The sequence below is a fragment of the Medicago sativa genome, chromosome 3 (assembly GCF_051527215.1).
Source record: "Medicago sativa cultivar Bolivia chromosome 3, Bolivia_mono, whole genome shotgun sequence".
In the NCBI taxonomy this organism is placed as follows: domain Eukaryota; kingdom Viridiplantae; phylum Streptophyta; class Magnoliopsida; order Fabales; family Fabaceae; genus Medicago; species Medicago sativa.
The window spans coordinates 345601-356346 of NC_140751.1; the positions used below are offsets into that span (position 1 = coordinate 345601).

Here is a 10746-nt window from a genome sequence, read left to right on the forward strand (position 1 = left end):
ACGAGGAGATTTTCTTAACCTCCATTTTGGCCGAATTTTTACAGAATGCAAAAATATCCCATGGAAGTCGTAGTTATGTTGTTTACCTATCCAACGAATTGTCACATGCTAAGATTCAATACAAATCGGCCACTTTATGGCCTTCCTAGTAAAAATGGGTCGAAAACGAGTAATGTCCTAAATTAACGAGGAGATTTTCTTAACCTCCATTTTGGCTGAATTTTTATAGAATGCAAAAATATCCCATGGAAGTCGTAGTTATGTTGTTTACCTATCCAACGAATTGTCACACGCTAAGATTCAATGCAAATCGGCCACATTATGGCCTTCCTACTAAAAAAGGGTCGAAAACGAGTAATGTCCCAAAATAACGAGGAGATTTTCTTAACCTCCATTTTGGCTGAATTTTTAGAGAATGCAAAAATATCCCATGGAAGTCGTAGTTATGTTGTTTACCTATCCAACGAATTGTCACACGCTAAGATTCAATGCAAATCGGTCACTTAATGGCCTTCCTAGTAAAAATGGGTCGAAAACGAGTAATGTCCTAAATTAACGAGGAGATTTTCTTAACCTCCATTTTGGCTTAATTTTTAGAGAATGCAAAAATATCCCATGGAAGTCATAGTTATGTTGTTTACCTATCCAACGAATTGTCACATGCTAAGATTCAATGCAAATCGGCCACATTATGGCCTTCCTACTAAAAAAGGGTCGAAAACGAGTAATGTCCTAAATTAACGAGGAGATTTTCTTAACCTCCATTTTGGCCGAATTTTTACAGAATGCAAAAATATCCCATGGAAGTCGTAGTTATGTTGTTTACCTATCCAACGAATAGTCACATGCTAAGATTCAATACAAATCGGCCACTTTATGGCCTTCCCGGTAAAAATGGGTCGAAAACGAGTAATGTCCTAAATTAACGAGGAGATTTTCTTAACCTCCATTCTGGCCGAATCTTTAGAGAATGCAAAAATATCCCATGGAAGTCGTAGTTATGTTGTTTACCTATCCAACGAATTGTCACATGCTAAGATTCAATGCAAATCGGCCACATTATGGCCTTTCTACTAAAAAAGGGTCGAAAACGAGTAATGTCCTAAATTAACGAGGAGATTTTCTTAACCTCCATTTTGGCCGAATTTTTACAGAATGCAAAAATATCCCATGGAAGTCGTAGTTATGTTGTTTACCTATCCAACGAATTGTCACATGCAAAGATTCAATACAAATCGGCCACTTTATGGCCTTCCTAGTAAAAATGGGTCGAAAACGAGTAATGTCCTAAATTAACAAGGAGATTTTCTTAACCTCCATTTTGGCTGAATTTTTATAGAATGCAAAAATATCCCATGGAAGTCGTAGTTATGTTGTTTACCTATCCAACGAATTGTCACACGCTAAGATTCAATGCAAATCGGCCACATTATGGCCTTCCTACTAAAAAAGGGTCGAAAACGAGTAATGTCCCAAATTAACGAGGAGATTTTCTTAACCTCGATTTTGGCCGAATTTTTGGAGAATGCAAAAATATCCCATGGAAGTCGTAGTTATGTTGTTTACCTATCCAACGAATTGTCACATGCTAAGATTCAATACAAATCGGTCACTTAATGGCCTTCCTAGTAAAAATGGGTCGAAAACGAGTAATGTCCTAAATTAACGAGGAGATTTTCTTAACCTCCATTTTGGCTTAATTTTTAGAGAATGCAAAAATATCCCATGGAAGTCGTAGTTATGTTGTTTACCTATCCAACGAATTGTCACATGCTAAGATTCAATGCAAATCGGCCACATTATGGCCTTCCTACTAAAAAAGGGTCGAAAACGAGTAATCTCCTAAATTAACAAGGAGATTTTCTTAACCTCCATTTTGGCCGAATTTTTACAGAATGCAAAAATATCCCATGGAAGTCGTAGTTATGTTGTTTACCTATCCAATGAATTGTCACATGCTAAGATTCAATACAAATCGGCTACTTTATGGCCTTCCTAGTAAAAATGGGTCGAAAACGAAAAGATGTCCTAAATTAACGAGGAGATTTTCTTAACCTCCATTTTGGCTGAATTTTTATAGAATGCAAAAATATCCCATGGAAGTCGTAGTTATGTTGTTTACCTATCCAACGAATTGTCACACGCTAAGATTCAATGCAAATCGGCCACATTATGGCCTTCCTACTAAAAAAGGGTCGAAAACGAGTAATGTCCCAAATTAACGAGGAGATTTTCTTAACCTCCATTTTGGCTGAATTTTTAGAGAATGCAAAAATATCCCATGGAAGACGTAGTTATGTTGTTTACCTATCCAACGAATTGTCACACGCTAAGATTCAATGCAAATCGGTCACTTAATGGCCTTCCTAGTAAAAATGGGTCGAAAACGAGTAATGTCCTAAATTAACGAGGAGATTTTCTTAACCTCCATTTTGGCTTAATTTTTAGAGAATGCAAAAATATCCCATGGAAGTCGTAGTTATGTTGTTTAATTATCCAACGAATTGTCACATGCTAAGATTCAATGCAAATCGGCAACATTATGGCCTTCCTACTAAAAAAGGGTCGAAAACGAGTAATGTCCTAAATTAACGAGGAGACTTTCTTAACCTCGATTTTGGCCGAATTTTTGGAGAATGCAAAAATATCCCATGGAAGTCGTAGTTATGTTGTTTACCTATCCAACGAATTGTCACATGCTAAGATTCAATACAAATCGGTCACTTAATGGCCTTCCTAGTAAAAATGGGTCGAAAACGAGTAATGTCCCAAATTAACGAGGAGATTTTCTTAACCTCCATTTTGGATGAATTTTTAGAGAATGCAAAAATATCCCATGGAAGTCGTAGTTATGTTGTTTACCTATCCAACGAATTGTCACATGCTAAGATTCATTGCAAATCGGCCACATTATGGCCTTCCTAGTAAAAAAGGGTCGAAAACGAGTAATGTCCTAAATTAACGAGGAGATTTTCTTAACCTCGATTTTGGCCGAATTTTTGGAGAATGCAAAAATATCCCATGGAAGTCGTAGTTATGTTGTTTACCTATCCAACGAATTGTCACATGCTAAGATTCAATACAAATCGGTCACTTAATGGCCTTCCTAGTAAAAATGGGTCGAAAACGAGTAATGTCCTAAATTAACGAGGAGATTTTCTTAACCTCCATTTTGGCTTAATTTTTAGAGAATGCAAAAATATCCCATGGAAGTCGTAGTTATGTTGTTTACCTATCCAACGAATTGTCACATGCTAAGATTCAATGCAAATCGGCCACATTATGGCCTTCCTACTAAAAAAGGGTCGAAAACGAGTAATCTCCTAAATTAACAAGGAGATTTTCTTAACCTCGATTTTGGCCGAATTTTTACAGAATGCAAAAATATCCCATGGAAGTCGTAGTTATGTTGTTTACCTATCCAATGAATTGTCACATGCTAAGATTCAATACAAATCGGCTACTTTATGGCCTTCCTAGTAAAAATGGGTCGAAAACGAAAAGATGTCCTAAATTAACGAGGAGATTTTCTTAACCTCCATTTTGGCTGAATTTTTATAGAATGCAAAAATATCCCATGGAAGTCGTAGTTATGTTGTTTACCTATCCAACGAATTGTCACACGCTAAGATTCAATGCAAATCGGCCACATTATGGCCTTCCTACTAAAAAAGGGTCGAAAACGAGTAATGTCCCAAATTAACGAGGAGATTTTCTTAACCTCCATTTTGGCTGAATTTTTAGAGAATGCAAAAATATCCCATGGAAGACGTAGTTATGTTGTTTACCTATCCAACGAATTGTCACACGCTAAGATTCAATGCAAATCGGTCACTTAATGGCCTTCCTAGTAAAAATGGGTCGAAAACGAGTAATGTCCTAAATTAACGAGGAGATTTTCTTAACCTCCATTTTGGCTTAATTTTTAGAGAATGCAAAAATATCCCATGGAAGTCGTAGTTATGTTGTTTAATTATCCAACGAATTGTCACATGCTAAGATTCAATGCAAATCGGCAACATTATGGCCTTCCTACTAAAAAAGGGTCGAAAACGAGTAATGTCCTAAATTAACGAGGAGACTTTCTTAACCTCGATTTTGGCCGAATTTTTGGAGAATGCAAAAATATCCCATGGAAGTCGTAGTTATGTTGTTTACCTATCCAACGAATTGTCACATGCTAAGATTCAATACAAATCGGTCACTTAATGGCCTTCCTAGTAAAAATGGGTCGAAAACGAGTAATGTCCCAAATTAACGAGGAGATTTTCTTAACCTCCATTTTGGATGAATTTTTAGAGAATGCAAAAATATCCCATGGAAGTCGTAGTTATGTTGTTTACCTATCCAACGAATTGTCACATGCTAAGATTCATTGCAAATCGGCCACATTATGGCCTTCCTAGTAAAAAAGGGTCGAAAACGAGTAATGTCCTAAATTAACGAGGAGATTTTCTTAACCTCGATTTTGGCCGAATTTTTGGAGAATGCAAAAATATCCCATGGAAGTCGTAGTTATGTTGTTTACCTATCCAACGAATTGTCACATGCTAAGATTCAATACAAATCGGTCACTTAATGGCCTTCCTAGTAAAAATGGGTCGAAAACGAGTAATGTCCTAAATTAACGAGGAGATTTTCTTAACCTCCATTTTGGCTTAATTTTTAGAGAATGCAAAAATATCCCATGGAAGTCGTAGTTATGTTGTTTACCTATCCAACGAATTGTCACATGCTAAGATTCAATGCAAATCGGCCACATTATGGCCTTCCTACTAAAAAAGGGTCGAAAACGAGTAATCTCCTAAATTAACGAGGAGATTTTCTTAACCTCCATTTTGGCCGAATTTTTACAGAATGCAAAAATATCCCATGGAAGTCGTAGTTATGTTGTTTACCTATCCAACGAATTGTCACATGCTAAGATTCAATACAAATCGGCCACTTTATGGCCTTCCTAGTAAAAATGGGTCGAAAACGAAAAAATGTCCTAAATTAACGAGGAGATTTTCTTAACCTCCATTTTGGCTGAATTTTTATAGAATGCAAAAATATCCCATGGAAGTCGTAGTTATGTTGTTTACCTATCCAACGAATTGTCACACGCTAAGATTCAATGCAAATCGGCCACATTATGGCCTTCCTACTAAAAAAGGGTCGAAAACGAGTAATGTCCCAAATTAACGAGGAGATTTTCTTAACCTCCATTTTGGCTGAATTTTTAGAGAATGCAAAAATATCCCATGGAAGTCGTAGTTATGTTGTTTACCTATCCAACGAATTGTCACACGCTAAGATTCAATGCAAATCGGTCACTTAATGGCCTTCCTAGTAAAAATGGGTCGAAAACGAGTAATGTCCTAAATTAACGAGGAGATTTTCTTAACCTCCATTTTGGCTTAATTTTTAGAGAATGAAAAAATATCCCATGGAAGTCGTAGTTATGTTGTTTAATTATCCAACGAATTGTCACATGCTAAGATTCAATGCAAATCGGCAACATTATGGCCTTCCTACTAAAAAAGGGTCGAAAACGAGTAATGTCCTAAATTAACGAGGAGACTTTCTTAACCTCGATTTTGGCCGAATTTTTGGAGAATGCAAAAATATCCCATGGAAGTCGTAGTTATGTTGTTTACCTATCCAACGAATTGTCACATGCTAAGATTCAATACAAATCGGTCACTTAATGGCCTTCCTAGTAAAAATGGGTCGAAAACGAGTAATGTCCCAAATTAACGAGGAGATTTTCTTAACCTCCATTTTGGATGAATTTTTAGAGAATGCAAAAATATCCCATGGAAGTCGTAGTTATGTTGTTTACCTATCCAACGAATTGTCACATGCTAAGATTCATTGCAAATCGGCCACATTATGGCCTTCCTAGTAAAAAAGGGTCGAAAACGAGTAATGTCCTAAATTAACGAGGAGATTTTCTTAACCTCGATTCACTACAAGAAATTCTTTCATTACCCAGGGCCAAAAGCCGTCTATAAGTGCAAAAAGCCGTGGGTAATCAAAATTACCCACGACTTACCAAGGGCCTCGGGGCCGTGGGAAAAAGCCTCGTCGGTAATGTTACCCACGGCCAAAAAAGCCCACTGTAATTACCCGCGGTTATGCCATTGATAATTTGTGGGTAATCATTGTTTTAACAATAAATTATTGGTCCTTTATTACCCATGGCTAAACCGTCAATAAAGTTACCCACGGCCAAGCCTTGGGTAAGTTATTTGTGTTTATGGAGAAATTTTACCCACGGCTAAGCCCTCGGTAACATAACATTTAAAAATATAAAAAAATTGCATAATTGGCCCATTTCATCCGTACTACAAAGTTAAGAAAACTATGTTGTGTTACATCTTTCAAAGGTTTAATGACACAAGAAGTGAACTAAAACAAATTGTAATAAACTTTATTATAAATAATACATAAAATAGACATAGTAAACAGAAAAGGAAAAAAAAAAATTACATAAGAATTGAAGCTAACATCTCCAGTACTTCTTGACAATTTACACAAATGTGCAGATACATATCTAGTTCATTCTAATAAAGAGTTGAATATTACTTGTATCACATACTCTGTCATACATCTTTAGATCATTCCAACAAGGAGTTGAATGTGACTTGTATCAAGTGCTCTGTAATGCAAAGTCTATTCCCTTGAGCATTATTTTATCTAACTTTTATGCTTATTGCACCTTGAGTTGTGTCAACACTTGCCAAAACCTAGTAGACAACAATGATGTCAGTGCACTTACAAAACAAGAATTAATTTTTTTTTTTAACTCAAATTTTGCAGCTATAAAGAGAATATACAACATCAACTTCAAAAGGGTGGAAAATATACATGCTCTGGTATTTTAAAAACATTTTAAAAACTCTATATTAGCAATATAGTTTCATGCAAGAATGTATGATACCCATTAGAAAACTTATAGAGCAATTGAAAAGTTGCAGGCCTTCGCACACTTTTGAAGAATATTTGAAGACATGACATTGTATCTTTGTTTATATAATAATCAACTAATCGGACCCTAAAGCAATGCCTCACCCTGTTTCGTAAAACTTTAAGTAGACATTTGTTTCAAACTCCATAATAGAATCAAAATATAAAGAAAAATCCATTACAGACCTAATTGAATTCAGTGTTCAATCTCACCTCAAAGTGATTGCAGCTGGAAATATGAATCCCAAAGAAGCTTGTCATTATGTAAACTAAAGATTATAGAGTAAGGGAAGCACACACAACGACATGCATCTATGAGGAATCATATAGTTCATTATCTATGTTGTTGACTGCAAATAAAGAGTGCACACAATAAAACCACAAGCTTATGCATGAGAGCCATTACACAACATCTAGTTTTCCAACTAATAATTAACAGAACATTACGTTGACAAAGTTTATGTTTTATTCTTATTACTAATTAAACGATATTATGCATGTGAAGATAAATGAAAGCATATTCATGACTAATGGTTCATGATTCTCATGTAAGAGTTACAAACCTTGATTCCTCTGAAATCTTTGCTACTAGCAAGAACACAATAATTGCTAAGAAATAATAATCAAGGAATGACTTTGAGGGATACTAACATGCAACAAGAACTTAACTAAGATTCTAAGCTAGAAAGTAACATGATACACAAAAGTAAGCATGCAAGATATAAGTTACCCTAACTGAAAACAATCCATACATGTGCCACAAATTCTTGTTCAACACTTGTTTCCGTAGCAACTTGTTGCTCTGCTGCCACTTTCCATCTTTTAATTTCTTCTTCAGCAGCTTCAATGTCCATCATTAGCCCTTCAATCTACATGACAAATAAGCCAATTGATTCTAAGAGATCGAAAGGTATGTACATCAAATGCCTATATATTCTAACTTATGTTTTTTTTTTATAAATTAAGGAAAATGGTCAGAAACTGATCTCACCCAATATGAAAACAGATTATAGCTTAACTTGCCGATTGATCAGATGCTAAGTAGGGATGGGACTATTAAATTACCATTGAGCTCATACTAGCTTTCAGGGTTTATCATTGATAATCTTAGATTCCCATGTTTGAATTTGAATAATGTGTCCCATTGTTGAGGCAGCCTCATGTTTTTTTTTTATCATAGTTTGTAGCACATATGTCTATCTGTTGCTGTCAATTCATCAGTTTAGTCACACATGCTATTAAAATATATAGATATAGTTTTAGACATAAAATATTGGACAAGGAGGACTGAAACTAATCAACAATTACAAAATAATCAATTAGGTTTTGATTGATTAATGTCAGACTTTTATAGTTACCATCCTTTTCTCTTGCGTTTTTAGATCATTTGAGTGAAGTTCTAGCAATATAAAAAATATATGTTCATGCCTCATGAAATATGAGCATCAGATGAATATCAAGCGATCATGTGTCATTTTTTCCTTGTAGAATGAGTTAATTTCAGTAGTGATAATATGCATAAATATAAAGGTGTAAATGTTCAAAGTTGACCTGGGCATTTTTTTTACTTTCTAATTTCTGCTCTGTCCACTTTACTTAGATATGATTCATAATATGCATGATTAACTTTTCTGTTCTGAAAGCTAGTATGAGCTCAATGGTAATTCAATTGATTCTAACTTTTTTTTTTTATAAATTAAGGAAAATGGTCAGAAATCTAGTGACACACCTGGATACTGCCCTGCATCTAGATGCCCTGTATCCAACTGCCCTGCATCTGGCTGCCCTGTATCCAGATGCCTTGTATCCAGCTGCCTTGCATTTCGACCCTGCATCTTGCGCCCATTCATTAAGCTGATCTGCATCCCCCTGCCATGGTGTTGTAGCGTCATCATTGAGAGGCGACTTCGCAGCTAATGCATGTAGATGCTTAGTCGTTTGTTTTAACTTATGCGGCATAATCATCTGCTTTTTCATATGTGGACCTTTGACCTTCTTACAGTTTGCTTTATGAGCCATGATCTGTCCAAAAAACATAAGAGAATATAGTCGATAATGAGAAACAACAAAAAATATATGCGAACCATGAAATTAAACGAATAATTGTGAAGACGGTTTATGGCCATATTTTGACAAACAGACAAATTCAAACAATCATACTCACTACCTTACGAAAGTGCAATGACAACACATAATGGAGCTCAATTTCATCTTAGATCTTAATACAAACCATGATGATTGGTTACTTGAAGTCAAATTTGTTCAAATGTGGACGTCTTGCTTTCACAGAATTATGAATAACAGACACTCAAATTTTGTATCTTAGAAGAAACCAACCATCGACAGATCCTTCGGATTCCTTATTGTTATCATCGAAATGAAAGCATAGTTGATATAAAACTTGTCATAAAGGGAACAATTTCATTAAACAGTTCATCCGTGAAGATTCATGGCCTATATGTGTATTATCTTAAGTTCACAGGTATTAAACTTATACTTGCTTTCTACCATTATTAACCTTCAAAAAAGAAACTAGCTTTGTTGGTATGCAATCGAAAACAACTTATAGCTCATACAAAAACAATTTATGGAACAATCTTTACACGTTCAATGTAGCATAGAGCTTATATTGAAAACAACTTATAGCTTATACAAAAACAATCTTTACAATATTTTCATATAAACTATAACTACCAATATGAAAACAGATTATAGCTTATACAAAAACAATTTAACCATATCTTATCTGTTCGTATAGAAACAAATTATAGACAAGTGTTGAATCAGCCACAAAACATGAAAACGGCTTATAGACAAGGGTTGAAACAGCTTATAAAAAAACAATTTAACCATATTTATTCTATTCGTATAGAAACAGATTATAGACAAGTGTTGAATCATCCACAAAACATTGAAACAACTTATAGACAAGTGTTTAATCCGTTTGTATAGAATCAACTTATAGACAAGTGTTGAAACAACTTATACAAAAACAATTAAACCATATTTAATGACATATATACAAGAACAATTTGAATAAACATAACATTGAACTAATAATTTGAATTAGTCACAAACACATTGAACAATATGAATCAGCCTCAATCACATTGAACAATTTGAACCACAATAAGCCATAATCACAATCAATTGAAAAACACAATCAAATAAAAATCTAAACCCTAATAACCACAATTATACATGTATGAAATACACATATGTAATTAGAGAAGAAGAAGGTGAGAAGACTTACCAAAATCGAATGGAGAATCCTCTTCCAGGCGAGAACCCCTTTTCTCACGAGAACCACTTCCTCACGAGAATCCAAAAATCGGGAAGAGAGAGAGAGAGAGAGAGAGAGAGAGAGAGAATAATGGAGTTGGTGGTCGATCGAAGAAGAGAAGGAGACGATTGAGCAATCGGAGTGGGACGGTGGCCTATCGGAAGAGACGGTGGGCATTCAAGAGAGATACAGCTGGGAGATGATTTCACGAAGAGATATGATAACTGTTCCGTGAGTGTGAATAAAATATATTATACGTTATATTTTATTTCTCAGTCTATGGGAGTTTTGGCAAATTTTTTTGGAGCCAAATTATTGAAATTCTGGGATTGGGGAAAAAGTTTGGAGCCAAATTTTTAAACAAATATATTTTTGCTATTATGAATATAAATTATTATAAATAAATGTACCATATAGAGGGTTATACCGTGGGTAACTATTGACGATAAAAAGCCGTCTATAATTATCGATGGCTAAGCCGTGGGTAGCAATTTCAAAAAAATCACATTGAG

General features: G+C 35.0%; 1 protein-coding gene across 9 annotated transcripts; it reads right to left on the reverse strand.

The window, feature by feature from the left end:
- Positions 1 to 6309: 6309 nt before the first annotated feature.
- LOC146934852 (uncharacterized) lies at positions 6310 to 10473 on the reverse strand. Of its 9 annotated transcripts, none has more exons than XM_085750110.1 (6): positions 10205 to 10473; positions 8681 to 8973; positions 7943 to 8151; positions 7704 to 7820; positions 7165 to 7301; positions 6310 to 6731 (listed from the first exon to the last, which is right to left on the reverse strand). In XM_085750110.1, the coding sequence occupies exons 1-3, from the start codon at positions 10409 to 10411 to the stop codon at positions 8148 to 8150; spliced, it is 504 nt and encodes a 167-aa protein (XP_085606236.1). In that variant the 5' UTR covers positions 10412 to 10473; the 3' UTR covers positions 6310 to 6731; positions 7165 to 7301; positions 7704 to 7820; positions 7943 to 8147. The 9 variants fall into 9 exon arrangements, with proteins under 9 accessions (XP_085606236.1, XP_085606234.1, XP_085606233.1 ...); XM_085750108.1 differs by having other exon boundaries at positions 7165 to 7263; positions 7943 to 8157; XM_085750107.1 differs by having other exon boundaries at positions 7943 to 8157.
- Between the last annotated feature and the right edge of the window lie 273 nt (positions 10474 to 10746).